A 27,973-nucleotide genomic window follows, 5' to 3' on the forward strand; every position below is an offset into this window, starting at 1 on the left:
TGTATGACGAGGTTCCTCTTGACATCAGTAAATGCTGGATCAGGCCATTAATACAGAAAGATTAATCACTGCCTCCAACATTTGTGTCTTTGGGAATTGTGTGAGAAGAACGATGGAACAACCACAAGCCATTTTGGAAGTTCCAACACTAAATGACTAAAGGATTTATCCCGCTGTTAAATAACAGTTTTGAAAACAAAATAATGTATTCTTACAATAATATGATATAACCTCTGATTTTCTTAATTTCCCTTTGTGAGACCGTTAGCTCATATAGGTGTTCTTCACATTTCGTCTGCGTTCTCCTTGTATTTGTCTTTCCAAACATGCAATGAGTAATTCTGGAAGTAAAGGAGAAACTCTCTCCTTTCTCAGAGAACTTAATTCCTCAAAGGCAGCAAAAAGGTAATGTGATGAGCAAATAGTTAAGTAACAAGAGATCTATATACCCACAAAAGACTAAAACTGGTCATGAAGACTGAATTTGTTTTGGTAAGTTAAAAAAAAGAGCTAGGATTTAACACTCCATTATTATTAATGAACAGACCCAGAACAAACACAGGAAGCCAAGCTCCAAAACAAATACTGCATAGGACACTGCTGCTAAAACCCAAAGTACCAGCCAAGGAGGCAACAAGATCAGAAATATCCAAACAAAACACATGCAGGGCCTGTGGCTGAGCCACAGGACTCCCACACAGCTACCTCTTGCCTTCCTGAAGGGGAAACAGAGCCCGTGTCCTGAACCCAAACACGATCACCACCTCTCCTATGCCAAACACCAACTGTCTATCCCATCTCCGGCACTTCCAAGCCTTTAGGCTTCTATAAATGTAAGTGCTCTTCACAGCTCCTTTCCTGTTCTCCACCAGCTCCCTCCCTTCAGAGAGTGACCATTACAAAAGATGGGTAAAAAAAGAGTATTTGAACCCTCTGCTGGCTCCCCACACCATCATGGGGGTCAGACAGCCCCCATGGATGCTCACTTTCCCATAGCATGTGGCTCCTTGCAGGCCTAAGGTGGTATCACCCCAGAGCATGCTGATGGGGATACAACTAAAACATGGGGCCCAAGCACCACTGTCAGCTGTCAGTTTTAATAATTTCTTAATTAACCAGTACACTGTCCCAATATATAACAAACCGTCCTTTACCCACTAATTCTTATCCTAACTTTCTGCTTCCTGGCTACACCAAGACCAAAAATTAAAACAATCACCATGTGGTAAAGTTAGAATTCTGCATCCACCATAAAACAGAGAGGGCTGGATTTACAAAGGAAGAAAGGATAAAGGATTTGCTCCCTTTCTTTTCCTTTTAGTGCTGCACATTGATACATTCAGGTAAGACATGCCCTCTCCTCTTGTCACCTCTCAGTTCCCAAATGACCACCAGATATGTGTTGTCTCCTGAATTTGAGGAACACTTGGCTTTCAGTGGGATATGACTGGCTGTAACGAAAGGCAGCCCCAATGTCTTACACTGTTTTGCCCTAAACATTGCTGTGACATGCAATTACCATAGAATTCACTGAGAAAACAAAGTTCCTGGGTGATTCATGCTGCATATTTTCCCTAAACCTGAGCTAAAACCTTCAAAGCCTCCTAAACTGAATCACCAGACTGAATCACCCTGCTTCCAAACACATGGGGAGCGGTGTTCAGAGGTGCTGTACACAGGAGCTGTGGAAAGCACAGCCCAGGCAGGGGAGGTCATCCCCCTCTGCAGCAGAACCACTCAGCATCCTGGGAACGGGACATTGATTATTGAGCTTGTATCATTCCGGCCTTGGCTGTGCTCCCACTTCTTTGCGGTCAATGGGAATTTTGCCCCTGCTTTCAGCACAGCTAAAATTTGCCTTTAGGAATTGGCAGAGGCTTGAAGTTTGCAGCTGGGAAGGTTCCATGCAGGTGCATGAAGGATGGAGACCCTGCTCTGCATGGAGCCCACAGGTGGGAACACTGTGGGGAAACACAGGTGTCTCTCCCTCACCGGATGCTCCAGAGCGGACAGGACAAAGCCAAGTGCGGGTGGGAGAACAGCTACAATTCCACCTGGGAGTGCAATGGCCACTCCAGCTGCACACCCAACAGCAGAGCTGACTTCTCATCAGCAAATATTTCTGAAGTTTTAGCAGAAGAATCAGCCCCTGTGCTCTCAGCCCTTCCCCTCACATAAGCACAACGGCTTGATGGCCGAAATGATGTGTCTGTGATTTCTAAAATAACATTATGAAACAGTGCTCAAGATTTATCAGAACCAGACTCATGTCATGAGTAAGACCACTGTACACTGATAAATGTAAAGGACTAGGAATCAGGATTTAAAAGCTCACTGTTCTTCATCCTTCATAATCTAAGTGAAAATTGGCTGCAATCAGTCCTAGAAATTAGACAGTCCAGCCACTGTTGTTTACTCGTAATGTCATTTAAGCTACATTTGCCAGCATTCTATATTTACCATTTTTTTAAGTACACACCAGTGTCTTTGACTTCATGAAGGAACAGAGTTGAAACAATGCAACACTTTCAGTGCAGCATTACAATCAAAAGCACTCAATTTAATAGACAGGTTTGACAGTCTGTTTTGTCTAAGGTGGCTATTTTGCCCAGGTTTTTTTTTTTTTGTTCTTGCTTGAAATGGGTTCCTGGGCAAAGCACCACAGATTTAGAATGACACACTGCCATGTTTTTTAAGGAAAATATGGTTTTGTTTAGGCTACACTTAGATGCTTTCACAATTTGTCTTTGGCAAACCGAGACTGAAAACTCCAGAGTCAATTTGTTTAGTGTGAACTGAAGTAACATCTATCTTAGTAAAGAAAACTTTACAACAAAAGAACCTTCATCATAGTAAGACCTAAGAGCTTTCCCTCTAAAAATGTGGGGCTGCCATGCAATTCTTAACTCACATCAATTCACAAGGCTACGAGCCATGTATTGTTTGGAAGCCATGGGGGTAAATCAAATTATCATGAATGACACTAATGATCCCATACTTGCCTGAACATAATGCACCTTATACAGTCTTGCCTTTAGGAATTATTTTTTATATATATAATTAATATAAATAGCTTACTCCCACTCTTTTGTTGACTTTACAAAGAAATGCACTCAGGTACAGAGTCTGCCTTTCCCAGGTTAATTATGGGAACCAAACCAGCCCTGCCTACCACATGAGAAGTCCCCAGGTAATACCTGGGAAAATCCTGAGTGCAATAAATGGAGGAGCAGATCATAAAATGCATAAAATGACTACCCTCTACTGGATGGAGTCAGAGCAGCTGAGCTGTGTCAGTGGATCCTCAAAGTCGTGATTTAATACAACTCCTTTCACAGTGGCTGGGATGGGCTTGGGTTTGCACAGCAGTGGATCTAAAGGCAGTTGTCAAAAGGAATTCCTGGGCGATCAGGGTATGCTGTCCTTGGACAAAGCCAGCATTTCTGCTAAGCACAGGTCAATTATAAGCACAACATACAAAAAAAAGCGAAGGTTTTATAATGAGGGAAGACAACCATCACAGACTTTCAGAAATCCAAATCGTTTCTTTGCCTTGCACTTTTGTTTCCCAGCAAAATCAGGCCAGATCCCAGCTGGTAAAAACTGGCAAATTTCCATTAGCCTGTGGGTCATTAACTCTGAAAAAAGGGCAGTTTCAAAACCAGTTTTGTGTATAGTGTTAGTTTCTGTCAGCGTTGCTATAAACAATCAAAATGGAAAGTATCTGGTATGACTACAATACCCATTTCTTTCTCTTGCCATTCAGAGATATGTTCCAACCCTGATTTTTGTAAAACAATTGACACATATCAGAAGTTTTATCTGACAAGCTGAAATATTTGACCCAAACTTCTAAGTTTACACGCTCTTGTCTACCTATAACCATCACATACATTCTTCATGGCAGTGCTTTCAGCTGCTAAAGGGAACAACTCATTCAAAATGGCTGGTGCCAACAAAGAGCAAAAAATTGACAAACATAAGCCCAGGTACAGATTTAGCAGAGATGTCTACAAAGGATCTGGCTTCTTTCCCTCTCCCCAGGTTTTGTTTCCCACCATCTGCCTGTGCAGCTCCCACATGCTCAGGGCAGCTGCGCCCTGCTCCCTTCCACAGCCACAGACACCTCCCCAGGGCTTTGGGACACCCACCACTGCACACCAAACAAGCTGGATCCAACACTTAAATTCCACTGCCTGAATTTTGAGGAAGTTGGACCAGGAAGCTGCAGGTGAAGCTCCTCCTGTGCTAGACAGTCTCTCTCTGCCTTGTTTCACAGCAGAAATGAAACATCCATGTGTCATGGCACAGTGGTTTCTGGCACAAAGGTCTATGAGGTGTGTTAGCACTCACTGGAATCAATAGTGAAGCTTTGCTTCATGGTGAGGAGAAACTTTTTGTTCTATAAAGGTCAAACCTGGCAAAGGCAAAGCAAAGCAAAAGGTATCTTTCTTGGCAAACTGACTCTCTAGCCAGTCATCCCCCATTTCACACCTGCCAGCGTGAAATGCAAGCATCTGTTTGTGAAATGGCCTGAGAGTCTGGCCTGGGAGGACAGAGGGGTCCCCAGCACCAGGGATGCTGAGCAGCTCTGTATGGGAACTATCCTCAGATACCTCATAGCAACATTAGCAGGACAAAAATTTACAGGTAACACCTTCAGAATGCAGACATGTGAAGGCCTAAACTGTTTCCCTGTGCCTGCTAATGCACTTCCTTCTCTTACACCTAGTAATGCAGTAATCTGTTTTCAGAGAGTGGCAGAAATGTGAAGTAATTTTGCACTCAAAATTATTCCCTACAATTTCTTTTCCATTTTTTTAAGACAGCCTATCTTATGTTACTCATACAGTTGGGCATCTTCTATTTCCACTACGAAATTATTCCACTCTAAAACAGACCTCCTTCTTGGGAAACCTTTAGTGAAAAATTAAATTCTCCTTTGCCTGATTTTGTCTGATCACCCCTACTTGTTTTGTATTCTTTCCTAAACAAGCCCTCCCTTTTCTTTTCCACCCACCCTAGCCTCAGTTTAATTCCTTTCATCTTTCCTTAAAAGACTGTCTCTCCGTCCCCCTTAATCATTTTTTAATTTCCCATCCTTTAGGCGAGTGCCAAAGATGTTAAAACGAGAAATGGATGCTTGCCATAAAGGAACAGAACTCCTGTAACTCCAAAACAGTTGAAATCATGAGAACTTGCAGGCCATTACCCCATTATGCGAATGGTATTTTTACAGCACTAGAAATGAAGTAATGCAGATACAAATATTCATGCTTTAAACGTGCTGTCATTCTAGTGGCCCAGCTACAAGCTGCCTGAGAGGTACTAAGGAAGGCTGGGGGTATCACAGTCCCCTGAGAAGAATACCCAAGCTTCACAAAGGTTCCTTCCATTCTGATCCATTTAACTTTGCTCAGTGTTAAAAAGTCTTCCCTTCACAAAGCCCTAAATTTTCTGCTTTTCAATATCCATCTGTGAGGAGAGATGATGCAGAATCCCTCATCCAGCCTTTCCTGTGATGTTCACTGTGTACCTCCAACACCTCTCCCTCTAAATTCAGCCAAGTCTCCTCACACCTGGATGTATTTCTGATTGTCTCCTTTCAAAATCTGAACAGAAATGGTCAGTGATCAACTGAGATAGCTTTGTCACTTCAGCTCAGAAGCAAGGTATATACAGGAAGAGGTTTGCCAATCTGAAATGTAAAACATGCTATTTACCACCTAGCTGGCAACAAGACTTACTCTGACTAAGCTGGTGTGCTCTGTGCATCTGATCCATGTCTGGTTCCTGGGTGTTGTCATCTTTTCACTCCTTGGTCTTGAAGACAAAGCATGATCTAAAAGTGTTCAGTTGGACCAAAGTACTGCAAACAGTGAACTCTGAGATCACCACGACCATGCAATTAAAAATGTCATTACGTTTGAGGATACACAGGAAGATAAAACCCCGTGAGTAACTGTGATACTTAAAAATATTTTCACACAATCTGCTTTTTTTCTGATCTCCCATGTCTTTTCTGAGGGGACAGTTTATTACATGGAGGCAAGTGGGCAACATGTCAAGCAATAGATGTGGTTTTGTTGAGAGCACCCCACACTGAGTCAGGTCTACTGCTGTTTTGTGAGTGCGAGCAAGTACCACAAGGTACATCTCTTGCCAGATCCCTTCTCCCTGCAGCACTTGAATGTGTTTTCAGGCATCATGACTTGTGCCATTCCAGAAGCAGCCCCCTGGGCCTTGTTTTATGTGGAGACAGTTTGCTCGAGGTCCGCAGGGAACTGGGTTGAGACTGTGTCTCTTTGTAAGGAAAGCAATTCCTACAGCTGGCTGGTTCCTGAGCTGTACCCAATTTGAAATCAAGGGGAAAAAGGGCAGGATTTGTTTCACAGGACTGAAAGGTCCTGACTTACAAGTCACAGTGTTGACAATACACCTTTCCCGAAGGCACAGACAGAGAGGTGCTCTGTGCCTCTGGGTGTACTGAAGGGTTATTGTGAGGTGGTGCCTGGGCTCAGTGACCCAGATGGCCCCACCAGTTCTGCCTTGTGTTTTCCTTTTTGTAATATTCCATCTTCCTCACTCTCTCACTGAAACAGGGTGAAATCATATCAACATGGATACAGCAGATTAGTTTTACAAGGTTCCCACCAGTCTGACATTCATCAGCTTTCTAATCTCATGGTAACACAATCCCTTTTACAAGTACACGCTCAGGCAGCGCTCGCGCTCTCAGGCCAAGGGCTGCAGGTTAAACTGATACCCAGGTCCTGCATTCCACCAGCTGCTGATTGACTGACCCTGTTCCTGACATTCCCAGGGCCTGGCAGCCCTCCATGCAAGGGTTAAAGGGAAGTTGTAAGTAACAGTTCTAAAACACTTGGAAGCATCTCCTTGAATCAAAACCATTTCATAAAAGGCTCTCTGCCAGGCAATAAAGTATTTTTTGATGGACTCTTATTTTATCATTACCCATGTAAGAAAAATGTATTGCAAGAATCCCAACACAATTCAGGGAAGTAATCATTTGCAGATTTAGTAGGCATTCTCAATTGGCAAATATGAAAGATTTATTGTAGGCATGATGAAACAAAGAGCAGTTGTGCAAACTTTACTGAGCTGGATTATGAGAACATGCTTTTTCCATTTCCCACTTTTAAATGCCTTGGATGCAGTTTCAAAAGACAGATCAAGATCAATTATTTAACACTGCAGCTCCACTATACCTGAGCGGAGGATCTCTTCACACATATGTTATCTGTACACAACAATAAAAGAAGGACATGGAGGGAAGACACTGATATAGACAACTAGGGCAGACTTTGAAATAGAACTCCTATTGTTCCTTGACTCCACAATCAGCCAGGGATGTAAATAGAAAAGTCAGGCACTGACAAATGTCTGTGATTAAATGCACAGCTATTTGAAATGCAGCCATTTCTGACTTAACCAAATACAGAAAATACAGGTGTCCTTGAGACAGAACACAGGGCACTAAATTGTCTACAATGGTGACATTTTCTTTGAAAGCCACAGTATACAGCTGAATAAAATCACTGTCTTGCACACCTCTACCCATGAGAATAATGTTCTGAAGCAGAAGGGATTTTCTGGTCAGCAAAGGTCTCACACCAACTTTACAAAATACATGAAAGAGAAAATACTTTGGGGAGGAGGGTATCTGCTCCTTGCCTTTTCTGCCAGGCAGTTAATCTGCTGTTCTTTACAATATACCAATTTAAACAGGGAGAGAAAGTAGCAGAGTAATTTGATTTAATTCAACTATATCTGGAACTTGGGCACAGGAGTCTTCACCACACAGGAACTGCTGTAGGCAGGCAAAAGCTTGAAAGAACTTTTGAGATTCTCAGCAGAAGGAACGACCAGAGATGCAAAATAGCATTATGGACACATTAAGTTATTGGCCTCGGTATCTCACTGTGATTATTCACCCTCACGGTGCTCCAGAGAAATTTATTTCATTGTACTTGTAAGAAAAGGAGATCTAAGGTGACAATATCCCAAAGTGTACATGAAATTTCACTAACTCAGTTCCTGGTCTGAGAGGAAGAGGACCTCAACTTCAGAGGTGCCCTATTAAAGCAGGGCACCCCCAAAACAAAGCTACCCAAAACCAGGCCTGCTCTTGGAAACAGCTCAGAGTGAGCTGTCAGATGCCAGTAGGTCACATTTTGATATATTTAGCTTTACCAGCACATTGGTTTTTTACCAGGCCCACTGGACCACTTGCAAAACGAGCCAGTGAAGGTTTCAGAATGTGACCCTGCACTGTGCAACGATGGCTTTTCATTCCTCATCTGATATTAAAGGCCAACTGCTGCTGGTTTGCCCCAAAGTAACAAACAAATGTGTCACATTGAGAACTGAGATACTGCATAAATGACTGTATAAAGTTTTTAATGTGCACTAAATTCCTCCTTCTCCCCCGAGACTACACTATACAGCCTCTCTGTTGCCTACAAATGCAGATTAACATTTTTATTAAATGACATGGGTTTCACTAATACAAAGTATTAAAATGTATTGGCCTAATAAGAAATATTATTAAGTATATCGCTGGCACGGTTTTTAAACAATATTTAATTTTATGGCTTTTTAATTTGACCAAGCCCTCTGCCAGGTGATACAAACTATTTTTCCTTCTTTAGGTTAATCACTATTCAGAGAGGCCAAATCACTGAGAATTCTGAACAATTCCTACCACTTTTAATAATCCCCACAGAACACATACAAAGGAATAAAACAAAGCCAAGCACTTAACCTCAAGAAACACAAGCACAAATACTTTGTTTAAAATTGTAGAACTTCGAAGATCTCCACCAAGCAGCCAAGTTTTCCACCAAATGACAGGATTAATAATATTCAGAATCAAGGGGTTTTTTTATAAGTTAAATTTCAGGGGGTAAAAAGGAAATTCTTCTCTCACTGCTCCTAGGTATTAGGTTAACTGCAGACTGCCTTTAAATCACTGAATGCACCATGCTTTCCCAGATCTTCTGGAGACAACTCACCCTCCCAAAATGATGCTGGATGCTGCAGAATTACGGTTTTAGGACACAGCTTCTGGACACATCTTTGAGGTACTCTTGAGGTGTATTAAGATATTCCTACAGGAAAACAGGTAGTTCACAATTACATTTCCTGCCCTGTAAAACTTCTTAGGAGAGTGGAGAATGCATTTGTTGAGGGTGTATCACTTATCTTCACTACTGTGCAGATTTAAACAGTAAAACCAATGGATGATTCACTCCAAGGCAGGAGAGACCGTGAGAAAGAAACCTTGTCACACTTTTGCTACATGGGAAATGGTGAGCTACAGAAATCCTGAAGAGTTATTGCAAACCCAGTGCTTACAGGCTGGAAAGCCTTTCTCCCTTTTTGCTCTTCAGATGTGATTATTTGATAAAATCCATTGATCTGCACGGCAAAGAAAGTGATCTTGTGGTGCAGCTGGAATGAATTGGGAGTTAGGAGGCTGTTTGCAAGATATCTTCAAAAGGTGATGCCCCATGAGAGGTTTATAGGTCTGTGCTGAGACTGGGGTTTGAATAAATCTCCATGTAGAGTTTTATCCAGAGCCAGGCCACAGAAGAGCTGGAAATAATTCCGAGTGTCTTAATATGAGAAAGAATCACTACTTGCTGAGTTTTGTGGGACAAGAGGATAAAGATAAAAACACAGTATCGAGATGTCATTTTTGTATGCAAACTAGGCAAAGGGAAGGGAAAGGAGCCTAAAATAAATTTTCCAAAAAAGACCTGGGAGACATGCCTAGAAGTTTGTTTGGCAGCCAGACATGGTAGGTCACGACTAATAAATTTCACTTTTCGAAGCTGGGCATACTTCAGCCTGTATTATTTGATAAAGAACATGAATGACTTTGCTTGGCGTGGAGGAGTTCTGGTACAACTACCCCTCCTGTGTGCCACAAGGGTGCCAGCAGCACAGTCCTTGTGGAGAACCACTTTTAATACAAAACTGTTCCCTTCCTTTAAGACACTCTCTGTCAATCAGACCACTGTCAGGTATTTGTCAAAAGCTCAGTGTTTAGGATTCTGACAAATATCTGTGGCTTTGTAGGAAAGTGGATCATTTTCCTTGTACTCAAATCAGGTCACAGTTGGAACTGTGGTACAAAAATATGTGTTTCAGTAGCCAAATCAGAACACTGAAGAATGAAGAAAAGATAAACCAGTCCAGGACGAGCTGAAATATAATTGATTGAGGGACTGTACTAACAAAATAAAAATACTGAATAAATCAACCGGGAAAAAGCTTTTAAACAAAAAAAAGTGTCTTTGTTTAACCCTTATTCATTCTGAAACAGAAAGTAAAAAACGACGAGTTAAAATAGTGACTCATTTCCAAAAGAGCACATTGTCTATAAAATGTAAGTAGTAACATAATCCTCCACTCCTGTTCGCTGTCCCCCATCACTTGCTTTCCAAATTGAAGGTGACCCAGATTCACTAATGGCTTTCTTTTCAGAGCTTTACTGTGATACTACTGCTGGTTTGAAAAACCTGGTGAAATACCTAATAAAATTTCTATCATGGAGGATGGAAATTAATATCCATGCTTTTGTCACAAGGCTATCTGTTCCCTAAACGTGTTCACTACCTGCCTATCACCTTACCTTCAGCAGATACCAAGTATTGTTAGTGGAAATTGTCCAACACTGAGAACCATAATAGTGGCAATTAATTACTATATCCTATGGCAGGGAGTTCCACAGGGGGAGTGCCCACTATGTTGTGGTGATATTCCTGTTAATATCCCACTTTGTTTCTTATTTAACACACTGAATGAACAGCAATACCTACACACAGTCACCAGATCTGTATAAATGTATCAGGAAATCTTCAGAAGTATGTTTTAAACAGGTCCCAAATTACTTAATAATTTATCAGGTCAAATAAAATTAAACCTAGTGGAATTAAATGTTCTTGTAGGATAAAGAAAGTACGTATTTGAAAGCCTCCTCCATGGAAGCTTCATGCTATACCTCTAACTACCATATTCCATTTCTCAGATCTCTTCAGTGTCCTGTACAACATTTTTAAGGCACACAAGTGAACTTGAAAACCATTCTGCATTCTGGCAGCAACACTCAGAACTTACTTAATTTTAATTTATTTAGATTTATGCAAAAAAAAAAAAAACCAAAAACAAACCCCCAAAAAAACAACAACCCTGGAAGTATGTCAGCCAGACCTAACCCATATCAGACTGCTGGAAAGTAACAAAAAAGGCAGCCAGCCTTGCTTGGTCAGAGCACAATTCCATCAGGTCCAGCATCCTACACCATTTTTCTATCAGCCTGATAAAGCAGGTGCACCTCATAGAATGTCCTGAAGGCCAGCAATCCCAGGACCAAACTGGGAGGTTGATAACCCTTCAGGAAAACCCTGGCAGCTCCTCCCTCTGCAGCCCAGCTCAAGAAGGCAGGTCTCAAGCCCCAAGGGCAGTGCAGGGCCATTGCACTGTACTCATCTGCAGTTCTGTCCTACTGTACTGGAACACAGGACAATCCCATTCACAATGGAATCTGGGCTCAGTAATTTCTACCGCTTTTGCTCTGCAAGATCTGTTAGTGTGGAGCTTTCCTGTGGGCAGACACAAGTTCAAATTCACCAGCTGGCTAGGCATGAGCTGAGAGAGAGCCAAGCCTAAAGCCCGTTGCCAGCCTGCCCTCCAGTGCTGGGGCACGCTTAAACCCATTTGTACTGCCCTGGAGTCTGCAGTGGGCTTTGCAAACAAACAAACATTGTGTTTCCACAAAACCACTGAATTGCTGTCTGCTCCTCTAATCAGAGTGTTTTTAATGCTGAGGTTCCTTGACAGTATCGGGAAATGCCATCAGAGACCTAATAAAAAGAGAGATCTCTGCTGAGGCAGCTTTGATAGAATGGATGTTTCCTACTATTGACTTCAAAGGAAACAAAGCGAGCCTAATATTATTGTTGTTTTTTTAAAGCACTCCTTTGGCATCAGTGCATGACACCCTCCACTCCAAAAGCTGAAAATACTTTCCAGACTTCCACAACATTCCCCCGAGTCAGGCATGGAAACTCATTGTTTAGGTGAAGTAACTCACAAGCCGATAAGCTGCTGCACACAGACTGATTTTCCCCACAGATGCAGGGCTGTCCCTGAGACTCCTCTGTAGCTGTAACCCTGTAGAAATCTCATTTCTCACCCTGCTTTGCTGGACACATGCTCCCCATGGACTGCAGACGGCATCAGACTCAACGTCTACTGAGAACAGAGATTCCACGCTGGTCTCCTCAGAAACAGAAGCAATAATACTAATCTGCTCCACAGGCATTCTCCTGTATTCCCAATAACCAGGTCGCTGCCCATGAAGTGTTACAGATGCAGCCAAGCCTTCTGATGAAAGCTCTCACACACTCACATCATGTCAAACCACCTGCGTCAGAGACGTGCGGTAAAAAAATAACAGGAAGTTCAGCCAGAGCACAATCTTTTGTGCAATCTGTACAAAAATCTGTTTCATAGGTGAATTGCAAATTGTTAGTTTGTATGAAGTGGTGATTGGAACACAAGATCTGCACTGGAATGCTGGAATTGCCTAAAGACACCTTTAGGCAAGTTACTTATCTTCTCTGTCTCAATTTCCCCATGTTTAATGCAGTACCTATGGTGTCTCAGCCTTAGGGATTCAAAAGAACTGACTACAAACAGCAGAGGTGCTGAATTTCACTGTGTACAATACAGCACCCAAATAATTCCATTCAGACTCCTCCCAAACGGAGTATGGTGAATATGTACATGAAAAAAAGATTCTGCTTCAAAGTCTTAATTCTCTAGGCAAACACACAGAAACAGATCTAGGACACACGCAGGAGGCATTTGTTTCTTTGAAATACAAAAACTGAAGACATTAACAATAAATATTACCCATCCAGCTCCTTTCATGGATATCACATACATTATGATACCCAATTTCTATAAACACTAATTACACATGTAGAAATTACACAAAGATAAATCATTTACCTTGATCCTGTCTGGGGAGGCCCCATAGCACATATGAATGCAACGATGGGAACATATTTTCTACTCGTTATGAAGCCACAAGAGTGCAAGAGGGTAAACTAATAAGCCAAGCACAGATTTGTCCAAATCAAACAATTCTAGATAACTAAATGAGCAGCTCTGTATTTACATTTGCAAGCAGAGGCTTAAACCAAGGATGCAATATCTGGAGATGAGCACACTTCTACTCACCAAAGTATTCGAAGAACTGAAAGGCAGCAAAAGATGCAGTTATGAGAAACTTTTTCCCTTTTTTTTTTTTATAAAAACCATTTAAGCTTGCTAATTTTTGCTGTCTCAGACAATCAAAATTCCAATTGTCTGGGACATCAAATCTAAAAAAGCATGAAATTAATCTTCAGAAGTTAAAGTCTTAAAGGCATTGCATCATTATTTTTGTTGGATATATTTTTGATTATAATGCAGATGAACCCCAAATTTAATAAAACTAAAATAACATGAGTTAAGTATGAAACATAACAGGATATTGCAAAGAGATTAGGTAGTTTCCTTTAGACTACTTGCAGAGCTCAAGGAAAAACCAAACGGAGGGACACAATGACGAGAAGGCACTGCTTAATTAGAATATTTAACGGAATATGAAAACAGAATATTCATAGTACTGGCCTTGGCAATAGAACACAGTGAGCAGAACACAGACCCGAAACATCAGCAGTGCTCCACACCAGATCCTGTTTTGCCTGTTGCCTGTCTGTAGTAGAGAAAGAAGCAGGCTTGCTAAATTCAAACCAGCTGCAACGATGAGAGTGTTACAGTTGGACTGAAGGAAGCTTACCTCATGAAAGTATTGTGGAAACTGCTGTTGGAAAGATAATAAAAGGATTAACTGCAGTTTTAGTGAACCATTTACTTTTCAATCAAAATGTCTCATGTATTTCCTGTTCTCAAGTAGCTTGAATTCCAAAATTCCTTTGTCTATTACAGTACATAGTAGCAAAGCCTGTCATAAGAAATTAATAATTTTACATGGAAAAGTACTTTTATGTATGAGGGCGGGGTGCTGCTCACTGTTAGCTTCTCCTGAGCAGTTCATACCTAGTCAGGCAGTAATCTTACAGGGAAGAACGAGATCGAGGGCTTAAAAAGAAAGTACAATGGGTAATTGTGAACAGTGAAAGAAAATCTCCACTACAAATACCAAGAGATGCAAAGTTACTTTAACAGAGCTACAGCAAAAACGAAACAAAATCTCAGACCTCTACAGACAGAGGATGAATTGCCTTCTTAATTTGCAGGAATAACAGCACAATGATTACCACATCAAAAGAAAAGCCATCATTTAAAATGGCATGACATCACTGCACAATGCAAAACTGAACAGCAACCCCTGTTTCATGTGGAATGGAATGGAATCCACTGGGCAAATAATCCCCCACTTGGTATCAGTAACTTTAAGGAACCGTGCTGCAGCTTTGGATCCTGCCCCTGCTAGATCAAGCTCTTTCCAGGGTAGAAAACTAAATCTGCGAAGAAGACATGGGGTTTGTGTATTCTCTTGGATCCACTTCACTCCATGCAGAATTCCAGACTGCAACATTTAATACACGATACCTCTGCTGACAGTGGAAGGCTCTTATTGTGGGAATAGAAGAGTTAACTCCAGGTTGAGCAATGTAGAGCTCCCAATTCTGATTGGGCCATTCCATGTATGGGAACGACTACAGTATCTGCTCCAGTAAAAGAGATCTTTATATACTTACGTGCCAAGGCTATATACATATGCCATAAAAGCCACCTGCAATATCAGATGCAAAGGTTTTTCCAACCTATTCACAAAACCTTCAAGTGTTATCAGAAGCTGATACTTTAATGCAGATGAAATTAATTGAAAGTAGGACATTTTTAGCATTTGCTAAGATATTACATAATTTAGTATCTCTGGTTTACCATGTTTTCTGTAGGAATGGGAATGTAACATTAGAAATCTGCCATACAATACCTGTTAAATATGCATTTTTCAGGAAAAGAGACAAGTTCCCTTACCCACAGAGTCTACTGATCTTTCAGCACCACAGGAAAGCTAGGGCTTCATGTTTTAAGTATCCTTTCAGTTTACTTACCTACACTTTTGTTTGGAAAGAAGCAAACTTGCATTATCCTTTGATGATTTATAACTAAATGAAATTGATGCAGGGGAGGATAAATTCATTTGTATGTTTAGAAAATGTGATTGAGCTACTTCTGGAATTGAACCAGTCAACTCCTGCTTTTAAAGGAAAAAGAAACATGTAAGTCTTAGAGTGTTTCCATTTTTTCTTGGACATTTGATGGTATTCCCTAAGTATATGCACTGCTTCCAGTATTGTCTTAGGGAATACCCACTACACAGTGCAGACACTAGGATAATGTTTTTCATTTATCCAACGGAAGTAAAATGATAATCAGAACAATCACTTACAGAGAAAATTTTTCTCTGCAAAACATTTTTAATACTCTTGTTTTCTTCCTTTTCCCTTCCATAACCATCACAGGCCTGGAAGCTTTTCCTATAAACATTCTTTCCTATTCCTCCATAGAAAGCTACAGCTTGCCATGGAAAAGTTTGTCATGATCTAACTTCCTTACAAGCATTTTCCATTGTATCATGCTCTGATCAAAACAATAAAATAGACATATAGCTGAAAATTCTGCCTATCAGGAACCCCAACCTGCTGCCGTAACCATTCCCTTTGTCTGGCCTTATTTGTGCGTGTGTGTGCGTGCACACGCATGTGGGTGTTACAAATGAGACTTTCCAAATTTCATGGCCCAATTTGGAAGTTTATGTCAAACTTGTTTTGCTTCATCTGCTTCAGTCAGGGTCTTATATCATTGTTGTTTCAAACATGTGGAAAGCTTAATGGAAGTCATTAACTTTTATTTTAGTTTGGCCATATTGTCATCATGGTGGGCAGATGCAGAGATGGTGTTATTCCCAAGATTCTCTTTTTGGAACTGCTGTTGTTTACATCTTCTTGATCAGAAGAGAACAATGGTTTTTACTTATTTTAAAAGCTCTGTCTTGCAAATTAAAAAAGCCCCTAACAACCTTTGAAAATTAATTAAATATATTCTTTTTATTCTTTTAACTGTTTAAAATCCTTTAACAAGTTTCTTTTTTTTTGTCTAAACTACCATTTGAAGCTTTTGCACTCACAGCTCTATGGGTTATTGTTCAGTTGAAGGAATGAAAAGAATTTCATTAGATGTGTTTTATGTTTCTTGATTAAAAATGTCACCCGAGGCTCAGTGACTTTGTTTTACGTTAAATGACGGCTGTGTGCTTTGATCATCACTTTATTAGTGGTTTAATGAATATTAAAAAAACAAAGCACTGTATTAAAAGTTAAGCTCTTATATAAGGAAACTGAATCCCTTTTCCAAGAACTACATTATTTCTTACTCAATCATTTCCTTCTAGATTAAGGTTTTCTCCAATTCTCCTTTAGCCTGCTACAGACTAAGTTACAGGAAAGCACAACAATTATATTGGAATAAGATCGAAGAGGGAGCAAGAAAGAGAGCAGTGCAGTTATGTTTCTATTCAAACAAATGTAATCCAGACTTACCATGCACTTGTTTGGTTTTTCTCCAGAGTGAACCCTCATATGAATCAGCAGTTTGTAACGAGCATTGAAGGGTTTATAGCGGCGGACACAGCCTGCCCAGAAGCAAGTGAAGTCCTCTCCTTTCCTCTGGTCAATGTGAGTCTTTTCTATGTGTCTGACCAGTTCGTCTTGTTGGTCATAAGTGGCACTGCAGTCAATCCACTGACAGACCTGCTTGCCGCCGCTGAGGTCCTGCTCATCACCGTCACTGGGCTGCAGGGGCTTGGGAGACATGGAGGCATTGAGGTGAGGCAGTGTCCCTGGGGTCTGGCTGAGCTGCTGGTGGAGGTGGTAAGGGGGAGGCAGCCCCTGGTGATGGCGAAAAAGATCAGCAGTGGAGGAATAATCGTCAGCTGGTTCTTGTTTTAGGAAACTCACCTTCTGGGTGCTGTGCGAGGAGTTCTGGTGAGGAAGGCTTGTACCATTCATCATAAGGCTGAGGCTGCCATTCTCCTCGACTTGCTGCATTTGTATCTGCTCACAGTCACCTCTGTCACATTCAGCAGAAAGAGGTACAAGACATGCTGGAGGGGAGGGAATACTGCAAGGGTTTCCAGGCTGAGAGCAAGATTGGGGCTGAGAGGATTTTTGAGCACTGTGATGACTGATCTCCACAGGATGAGAGGAAATGCCAGCTGAGTTAGTTCGCAGTCCATTCACACAGGTGACCAGTGACGTCTGCGACGTGCGGATGATCGCTGTAATATCGATTCCTTCGGCTGAAGACGGCACAACAGAGATGCATCTCTTCTTCAGGTTGCTTGTTTGTAGCCTGGCCGAGTGCTGAGGGGTGCCAAGTGACAAAGAACCCAGGGAGGAGCTGTGTTCATTATTAAACAAGTAGGATGAAAGTGAATTTGTAAAGCTATTATTCATTAGATCTAGTTCAGGATGCAGACTACCGGAGGCTCTCAGCTCCATCCCCTCTGTAATCCTCCTATGTGTGGAAGCCTCAGCCAGAACCTTATAATCACTGGGGCATTCTTGTTTAATGTGCTGAGCCGGGTGACTTCCATTCAGGCATGGAGCAGCAGAATCTACTGAGTCTTGAAACCTGGGTGACCTGCAATACAGTTTTCATTAACCATCGCTAACCACCACACAGTTTATGATTTTTGTACAAGACACAACACTTGTTAAGCCCTGCAGAATGGAAGCATGCGCTCTCTGGTGAATGTTGCCTGTCTAATGCAGCAATTACATCAAAAAGATCTGCAATGCTTCCTCTCCACCCTGTGTAAAGACAGCATCGTTTTACACAGGATTAATTTTACACACTGGGTTACACACGGAACAGAGAATCTTCCCTCCACTGCCACAGGAAGTTCATCAATTACAATTGAGGCTTTCAGTGCATAATAGATCGGGCAAAACAACAGCTGAGAATGAAGTTTGAGAGCTTTGGGCATTTTTGAATTATTCAAATATTGTCATTTTACTCAGAGCACACTGGGAAAATGCCTTGGCATTCTTGTTGACACAAAAAAGGCTAGCTGAGCTTTGCTTACATGTCAGAGACATGCTTTCCTTTGTTAAATTAAAAAAGGAGCCAGATCACTGGAGAAAAAAGGAATACAGCAGAAGAACTGCTTCCTTCAAACAGCACTCCAGAATCAATGTGAGATCAGCTGAGTATTTACTTCCACAAAGTAAGTTCACAGCCAGTAAATTTTAAATGGCAGCCTATGTACTCCCATCTCCATTTTTCATAATAAAGAGTACGTGGGACTGTAAATCACAATTCTCTCCTGCAGAAGTGATTTTTCATCTTTTTTGATGTGTGTTGAATCCATTCACTGAGGAAGCAGAACCTTGAGGAACTCCACAAAAGACTTTTCAGAAAAGCACTACATTAGGAAACATTTCCTCCTAACATTTTCTTCCAAGCAGTTAGCAACTGCTTTATGGCTTAAAATAAAACATTTTATCTCAGCTATAAACATTTACTGTGGATGATCCAACTGTGTGTTTTTTCTTGGGACCAGAGGGTGCTCCTTACATATCCCTAAAGCATGGGAGGGTTTAACCTATGGCTTCATCATGCCAGACCAAGGAGAGGAAACCGTACATCTGTGTGCAGGAAAGCTGTACCTGGGCTAATAAACCCTCCAGAGAAGTGCCCCAAGGCTCTTAAGCTGACATGTTCCACTTAAATGAATTTTGTGCTTTTTTGATGCTAGCACCACAAAAGCTGAAGAGAAGCCAACAATTTGGCAACTTGTGTGTGACACCGCAGCTAAGACAGATCTGACACATTTTAAAGCGTGAAACGTGTACATAAAAGTATTTTGGACATTTATACACTAAACAATGAAGCTGCTGAATAAACTGCATTTATTTTACACCTTAGATTATTTTATCGCTATTATTTCCATTAATCCATCACTAATACTAAGATGGGAAGCTGGGATGACTTCTAAAACTTCCTTGGTAACAGCTCTCAAAAGAACAGAAAGGGCTGGAAAAAAATAACAACAATAAAAAGCTTCAAAAAGACTTCCTTCCCATGAAATTACAGTTGTCAAAAATTGACACCTGTCTGAGGCACACAAGTGGCAACACTGCGTTCACTACTGACAGGTTTCTAAGCTCCAACAGGGCTTAATATAAAAAATCCCTTTAAGATCATGAGAGAAGTTAAATTCCCCACCATTCACTGATATAGAACAATCAGATTGTTCACTTGCCACCAGAAATTTTAAAACAGTACATTTAAAAATTTTAGAGGTTTCCATAAACCATTATTTATAATTTCTCCCTTTAGGTTTGCACAGTTGTTCTCAGGGTAAACTTAAAGCACCTGTTTCTGCAGATGGTAAATTTATATTTAAAAAACCCAAACCCAACAATATTCATACATTATTTTTTAACATTTACAGAACAATATGTCTGTAAAATATGTGGCTTAAGTATACTTTTATTGCACATGTTTGGGAAACCCTGCTCAGTAGAAAGCATGGTGTTTTAAACTCATTCTGAGAAAGGCTTTACAGCATGCCATGCCAGGCACAGCATTTCCTATTACTTGGTTTCTGCTGCACGAAAACTCTTCTAAATGATTCAGTTTGTATCATAGTTTAGTGGTCCCAAAGCCTCAGGCTAAAGTAAACACAACACATTTCCTACATCACATAAAGCTAACCCAAGCCTTACATTTCTGCCTGTGATAATTGGGGTCATATTATTAAGCTTTATGTAAAGCTCCCATCTTGCCAGAAATCCATGAGAGAAGTTTGGTTTTTGACTAAGCTGGAGTCAATGCAGAGTACCTGCAGGATGGACATAAACACCCCTGTCCTGAGAAATACCAGGTTTCCAAAACCCCCAGGAACAGTGACCTGCATTTCCAGCACAGGGTCTTACTGAGAGCCAAGACTGTACTGGTGTGATGTTGCAGTGCTGATTCTGAGACACACAAAAGAGAGTTCTGAACCAAAAGACAAGCTGGAATGCCTTATTTCAAAAGCAAATGGGATGAGGGCACTAAATTCATGCTTCCCATTGCCACAGACACGTCTTATCCATTCTCTGCCTACAAAATGATAAGCACAGGCTGCTTGTGCAGATCAGAACCAAGTCCTCTCCAGGACCTGCAATTTTCTCTGCAGCACTGTATATTCATATACATTATATATCCCATGTTAGTTAACTCTGCTGGGAAAATCTGACATTCCTTCAATTTCCCACTGTTTGAATGTTGGGGTACCTGATGTCAAGGTTGCATTAATGCAAATTTCCTGTATTCCTGGCAGAATTTTGCCATCACTATTCTAGGGAAAGCCCTGCTCATTCCTCCCAGTCCTGGGGGGGTTGGAGGGAGAAGGGGCACAGAGACAAAATCAATGCAGGAGCGACACAAGGTGTCTGGCAGCCAACTTGCAGGGTGGCTTCCTCTTATACCCATTGACTCTTTGCCCATGGCATCTTGCTGTTACAGTCAGGGAGCAGATTCCAGGCCTGGTACCCACAAGCTGTGCTGGCCATAAAGATTTCACAATCTCTGGACAGCAGCCAAACATAAATGCATATAAAATAAACAGGCAAGATGAGAGGGACAAAGCAGAGCAGGACAGTGTAAGAAGCACCATGTGGACACACGGATCAGCCTGAGCAGCTCTGGACAGCTTCCAGATAAGCAATCCTGGAAACAGAGTGGGGTCAGCAGAAGAATATACCCCACAACCCTCTCTTCAAAGGGAGCATCCATGCACTAGGGATGGACAGTCTAAGGGAACAGAATTGCTGCTTAAGCTCATGAAAGCTGAGTGTAAGGCCTTTGAAGAGTAACAGCAGCCTCTCAGAGGATACTGAGGCAGTGTTTCCTAAGAGACTCCCTTACGTGGTAATTGGAGCCAGAGCACGAGGCCAGTAGCACCACACCAGAAGCGCTGCAGTTCCCAACTGCCCTCAGAGGAAAAGATGACTGTATCTGAAATCTCCGGATTATTTACAAAACATACATGCCTTCAATTGCCACTGGAAATGTGCACCCGGTGATAACTGACAGTTTTAAGAAGCTGGAGGGGATTGTTCTGCTGCACATCCAGGGACCCTGTGCAACAGTATCCGAGCGCTCTGATGTCTTCCCTGGGTTTTACATGCTGGGCACTGAGCGCAGTGTGGGCGGGTTTGCCGTGGCTGATAATGGATTATTTGACAAAAGGCCAACATTAGCTGTGTGCTGCCTCCAGTTGTGGTGAGGAAGGTATTGGGACTTTTCCAGTCCCACACACACTGCATTCACAGATAGAATGTAGCAGCAATTACACTGCACAACTTAAAAGTTATTAACTGAGTGGGAAAAAGGAGCCAGGAAGAAGAGGGATCATGATTCTTTGACTAAGTAGTCATCCCTAGAATACAGTTTAAAAAGAAAGCAATTTTGGGGAGAAGCTGAAGAGGATACCTAGTTTCAGTGCATTCAAGCAAAAAAAGAATAAAAACAGTCAAAACCCCAAATCCTGAGGGAGATTCTTGATTGCTAGGGAAGGTGCTCCCTGGTTTGTTTGGCTTTTCCTTGGATGTTCCATAACCTAGAAATGCACAGTGGCTCAAAGTTCTACCCAGAGACACTGTTTGAATTTGTGTCTCCCTTTATTTCTGTGCTGGTCATTAGAGCTGGGCAGAACAACCAAAGACAGTTTGCCCTCATTTCCATGTGCTCCAATATCTGACAATTCCAGCCCTACTTCTCTCATCCATTTTCGGATGAAGGCTCAGATCTGGGAAGGCACAGAGCACCTTTGGCTCCCACTGATTTCACTCCTCTCCTGGGCACTCACTCCCACCTCAGTTATATTCTCCTGTTTTCAGATCTTCAGGGAAAGACCATGTTTTCTGTTACTTGCTTGTCAAGAACCTTTAGCATCACAAACACCATGAACAGAAATTGTCTGAAATGCTGTCCACCTTCTCTCAAATGCTAAGGTTTTGGCTGTGTGTCTCATGAAAAGCTCTGTGATATAATGAGACACTGTGTTTATGAGGACCACAGAGCAGAGCTGGGCATTGGCTTTACCTTGCAAATCCCATGCAGACAAAAGCACTATTAGTCAGGTGGACATACAAGCAGAGCATGACCAGTGGGACACAAAAACAACCTGTAATGGAGTGGAAGGGTCCTTTAGGATATTCTCCAAACATTTCCAAACTTAGAGGCAGCAGAGTCTCAAGGCTTTAGACCATGCCACAAAGCAGAGGGGAGGGAATCAGGCCTATCACCTGCTGCTTTCTCATGTTATGCAGCTGACAATCCTTTATGTTGTTCTGGGAATCTTCTTCCAAATGGGGGCTGGAAGGGGCTCATATTTCTGAGGGAGGGTACTGTGATGCCAGGTATGAAGGTATCTGTCATTTCTTCATTATAGATTTTACAAAAAGGTTCAAAATGATCTAAGCAGAGTATTCTCTTCCTCCTTTTGTTTGCTCCTGCCCTAATTACCTTTGTTTCATAATTGTCCTCACTGACAGAATGAAAAAAAAAGTTGATAACTACCAGTCCCACACTGAGCCATAAAAAAATCAGGAGGGAGCAGATTTACATCCAGCTGTAAAGGCATCTACAAAATCCTTGTAGCAATAGTAGATAATTCTGTTATGTGGCATGGATATTATTTATCCTTTTCAAGCAAACAAACATGCAAAAAAGTCTTTCCACTTGCTTGCCACATTACCGTGCCTCCTTCTCCTGAAAACACAGATGTTCTTACCCCACCAGTAAACTGAAAAAGGGAAATAAGGCATGAATATGTATAATAAAATCAGGAACAGTCAGATTTTCAAGACCAAGCTGTAGGCCGTATTTCCTGTTGCTATGACTATGGAAATTTCAGCCTGATAGTTCCATCCACAGAGTGCCAAATATTCCAAGTACCTAAGATAAAGACTGCAGCTTTATTGAGGTTTTTCTTTTCTACAGCTCTTCAAGAAGGTCAAGATTATTCCTATTACATCCCCTGCCAAAAAGCAGCATAATTAAAATAGATGGACAGATTTTAATTTGTAGCAGGTTTCTATTCACAATGGATGTCTGTTTAGGGTACTTGTTTAAAATCTGGTAATGTTAAATTTGTAACAACAACAAAAAAATAATGGAGTTCTGTGTTTTCATATAATTAATTTATAGCAAATGTTTAAATAGAGATTCTGTTCATAGCATATCCAACTACAGTGTATATATCAAAACCAGAGACCAAATTTTCACATTACGGCCTTAAAAACAAGTACTAAGGATGTGGCTGCATGGGAACACTGCAAATGCTTCATTAAAGCAAATGCTGTAGAAATAAACGTGGCACTAGCTTCCTGTAGGTTTGATGGTGGCATGCCAAACCACTGTGTGGGAGACACACAGCTCCACTGGGCTGGGAGTAAGTATCATCCCTGCCTCCCAGGCAGTGATTTGGTGACACCATGGCATTGGGGTGGAGCCAAGCGCTCAAGCTGGTAAAACCTGGAGCGATACCTGAGATCCGAGTGCGCCAAGTTGAGCTGGCCCACATGCAGCAGCCTCTCCCGGGACAGCGCGTGCTCTCGCATCAGGGAGTTCCCCGTGTGCAGGAACAGCCCTTGCCTGCAGACAGGCACTGAGCTACTCGTCATCTCCATGTCCATCATGTTCTTCTTCTCAGAGATCAAACTGCAGTGATTGTAGCCACCGTTCACTGTCAAAAAAGTAAGTAAAGAAAGATAAGGCTTTGACTAAGAACTTTCTCCACTGACAACTACTTTGTAAACTCATTTTGGATTTCCTTCCAAAATTCTTGTATTTACAACAAGGCAGTGGAAATGAAAGGTTTCACAAGGAAGCAACATTTAATTGCAAAGGAATTTGGATCTGTAAACTATGGTTGTTTATTTCTCATTGTACAGAAATGCAGCATTTTCTGGCCTGCACAGTCAGTTGTATTTGGTGGGTTCAGACCGAGGCGTTTCAGATCACTCTGGATGCATTTCAGCTTATAGTGGGTCTTCTGACTATTAGCTCTGCCCTGCCTGTAACCATGACATAAATTATCATTATATCCTCTGGAGTCTACAGCTCCATCGGGCTTTATTCCATTCCCATTCTGGCTTCATCCCATCATAATTTAACTCACCTCAGGGTTAACACCTACCTTAGCAAGACTGTATAATAAGACTTTTGACTGTTAATTGGGGTAGATGAATCACATTTAAAGGGTAACTAAATACACTGTTGAATGCTGTAAGTTTTTCAAGGCCACACCACCAAGAGAAGATGGTAAATCAATCATATTACAATACCCAATTCACAGTTCCTCTCTTTCCAACAGCAGAGTTACCTGGAATACAGTCAAGATGTATCTTCCCTCCAAAATACTGTAGATCCTTTTTTATGTTTAAGATTTATACTGCACTTGTAATAAAACACTTTCTTTCATTCCCCAAATGATACAAGTCTGAAATTCACCAGGGCTTTCTAAATATGTACTTTACCAATTTTATCATATTATCAAAACATAGAAACTTGAAGCTTCCACCACAGCTCAGCAATACCAACTGTAGCACACACTGATACCTGTTTGTGTGAAGACAGAGATTTCCTAGAATAACATGAACACTATCCCTGTGCTGTCAAAAATAATTATCTTCTCTTGTAGCTGTCAAATCAGAGAACACATTCGCTCTCTGCAAAGGAACAGAACACTTATGCCAAATCCATGAAATCTGTGTTTCAGTCAATCCATTTGCCTTCACGAAGTACCTTACAGATTCAATAGTAAGAGCTAAAAATTTCTTGCACAACAGTGCCCTGAGTGCAGTTGCACTTGCACCAAAGCCTCTGAAATGTGCTCACCACATGTGAGCTGGAACAATGACGGACAAGGAACAACAGCAGCAGCTCATGGGTTTTTTCTCCCCACAGCAACTAAAAACAGAACTGTGAGATTATCTCCGAACACAGACAACCCAAGTGTTCAAGTGTCCAAGCACACGTGAAAGCGAATTCATTCCCTCTAAAAAAAAGGGAAAAAGTCCATTTTACACCACTGTAACTGAGAACAGAATCTGGCCCTCTGACAACTGGCTGTTCTATACCATATTAATATCACTGGCTGGCACACATAAGATTTAAGCACTTTCCATGTCTGGAACCAGATCTCTTCTTTCACTGGTATCGAGGGGCCTTTAACCTACATTCTGTAACTTACCAATAACAGATGAAAAGAGCACACACTCCCTTGCCTTCGACCAGAGGGTTCACCCTGCTTGCATTATACCATAGCCGTTCCATAAATCCATATAAAAACTAATCCTAATTTACAGAGAGTAAATCTAATAAAAGCAGAATGGTTTCCAGAAGGATCTCATGGAAGTGGAATCCATCAAGGTAACTTCTGTCTTTTTGTGTCCTGCAGTTTTGATTTCTATCTTCACATGCAATTGTTAGCGAAGGGAATGGAAGGAGGTGATACAGTAGAGTGCAAAGGCTGCAATCAGGCAATTCCTTCCATATGAGTAATCAAGTTAGTTCAATTTTGGATATCTTGCTTCTTTCATTCTGGGGTAACTGACTTTGGGGTAGCTTTTTCTTGATTTATGCCAGATTAAGTCACGTGAGAATTGGTCCCATGGAATGGGATGAGGCTACACACCTCGGGAAGGACAGCTCACGCTGGTCAGGATGTGTAGGGTCAGCCCTACATTGCTCGTTAGGAGCAAATTCTCCTAGAATAAAACAGAACATTTCCTTACACAAAGGTGAACCTGTCTGCCCAACGAGATCAATATTTAAAACACCCCTATGAAAGGACAATAGTTGTCTTTCTTTCCCAGGGAACACCTTGTTTACCATTCAGGAAGGCTTCACCCTTACTAACAAAATTAGCTACTAAGGCTAAGAAGATAAGAGCAGGAGAACTTACCAAAAGGGTAATTATTCAACAATAAATGCATGTTGCAGTGCTTTGGAGTTTACCTAATTAAGACCAATGAACAAATAACTGAAAGATGTCTAATTGAAATGACTCACATTCAAAATAGAGACAGATTTGAAATATTTGCCCAACATACTAGATATCCCCAGAGAGCTGTGGGTTTTGCGGCAAAGACCAAACTAGGTCATTTGCTTTTTTTTTCTTACTGTTCATTCTCTTTAATTACTTCTTGTTTAAAAAAAAAAAAACTGCCATTCTTGGTTTTGTTTGGATGTGATGTCCAAAATTTACCCCGACAACACTGAGAAATGGAACGCCGTTACTGGCAGCTGGATGAGTCACGTGAGACGAGTGAAAGACCAAACAGTACCAGATTTTCTCAAACAAGTGAAAATCATCCACGCTGGAAGAGGCCATCACATCCCTCCACTGAGAGGAAATTATTAACTCAAAAGGTGCCAACACAGCAAAGCCATTGTGGAGAAGGTGCCATACCCACACTCAGCATCCTATTCCATGTAATGAGCGCTGAATAATCCCCAGCCCTGTATGTTTGGAGTGACTGCCACAACTCCTACACAGTCAGTAATTTAAGAGCGTCCAGAGAGATGCACAGCACTGTGCTGCTGACTGAAAGCTCTAATGAATGAACTGAGTGCTTCAAAACACAGACTCTTCAAAGTGATTCATGAAACAGGCCATTTTTGACATTTTCAACAATAACAACAAAATCATCACTTTGCCTAAGTTTTTTATGCCTGTCATGCCATTCTCTATGGTGAATGGGAGGAGCTGTCTTAATCCTTCGACCCCAAGCCCAAGGGACAGAAAAGCAGCAAAGGAAAGGAAAGCAAAGGATGGGAAATAGATACTAGAGTTTTTCTTACACCCCTTACAAGGCAGGCCCAACTGTGTGACTGTGGAGACAGATTTTCTACGCCTTGTGGAAAAACATGGCTTCTCCTTTGTTTCAATGAACCACCATTAGCAGGAATATGAGTTTCGGTCTTAATTTTTCTATTATGGACACAGCTTAAGAGAAGGAACATTGTAGAAGTAGGCTGGAGTGATTAGCCACGGATGCCATCATGTCCTTTGCAGACTTTACCCAACTGTAACACTGGTATTTTCATTTAGATCTTAGAACAAGACATCCTAAACAGGGACTTCCAGATCTTGGCCTGGAGATCCAAAAAAGAAGGGATGTGCAGATCTTTTCTTTTCCTGGCCAGTTTCTTCACAGTCATTTGCACCATCTCATACACAACAAACCTCTAGACATTTGGGATTTTCACCATTTCACAGAGGAAAGTTTTCCACTGTGAGTTTCTTTTATTGCTCTTTGTCCTTTCCTGAGGACTGAAATGGTTAACAATAACAGCACAAAATTTTTGCTGCTGCATTCAAGAGTTCCTGTGTGAAAGAGGAACAAAGCAGCTCACAGCACACCCCAGGTGCACCGTGGATCTCTGTACCAGTTACAACCTGTTCACATTTTAAGGTCCGTTTCATACAGCTGATAGAGACCTGGCTTCATTTATTTAAAATGCTTGTGCATTATCTTAATAAAAACACAGTGAGAGCCACAACACTCTTTAGCACTGAGCAGACCAACCATACAGTGAGAGTCAAGTGAAGACCAAAATTGTCCTACACTGGTGTATCAAAACAGGGGTGGCAAATCCTCTGCCTATTTCCAAATAGATATGGATGACATCAATCTATAAAAGATTAGGATTAAAACAAATAGCACTGAGTAAGAGTAGAATAAAAAAGGATCTCCTTCCTCCAAGTTTTTATGAACCATGCAATAAAATCCTACAACAAAAATACTTATTTCTTTACTTTCACACTGATGTATGAGTGAAGACAGAAGGGCTAAGA

The 27,973-nt window shown here is 41.4% G+C and overlaps 1 protein-coding gene across 2 annotated transcripts in view; it reads right to left on the reverse strand.

Annotated features, from left to right (window-relative positions):
* GLIS1 (GLIS family zinc finger 1) overlaps window positions 1-27,973 on the reverse strand; it is a 182,930-nt gene that overhangs the window by 75,640 nt on the left and 79,317 nt on the right. For both annotated transcript variants that reach the window (XM_008633047.2, XM_017733479.1), the window contains 2 exons: window positions 23,656-23,854; window positions 16,653-17,754 (listed from right to left, as the gene is read on the reverse strand). In XM_008633047.2, coding sequence (XP_008631269.2) covers window positions 16,653-17,754; window positions 23,656-23,854 — 1,301 coding nt within the window. The remainder of the gene's footprint in view (window positions 1-16,652; window positions 17,755-23,655; window positions 23,855-27,973) is intronic.

The sequence above is a fragment of the Corvus brachyrhynchos genome, unplaced genomic scaffold (assembly GCF_000691975.1).
Source record: "Corvus brachyrhynchos isolate BGI_N302 unplaced genomic scaffold, ASM69197v1 scaffold34, whole genome shotgun sequence".
In the NCBI taxonomy this organism is placed as follows: Eukaryota; Metazoa; Chordata; class Aves; order Passeriformes; family Corvidae; genus Corvus; species Corvus brachyrhynchos.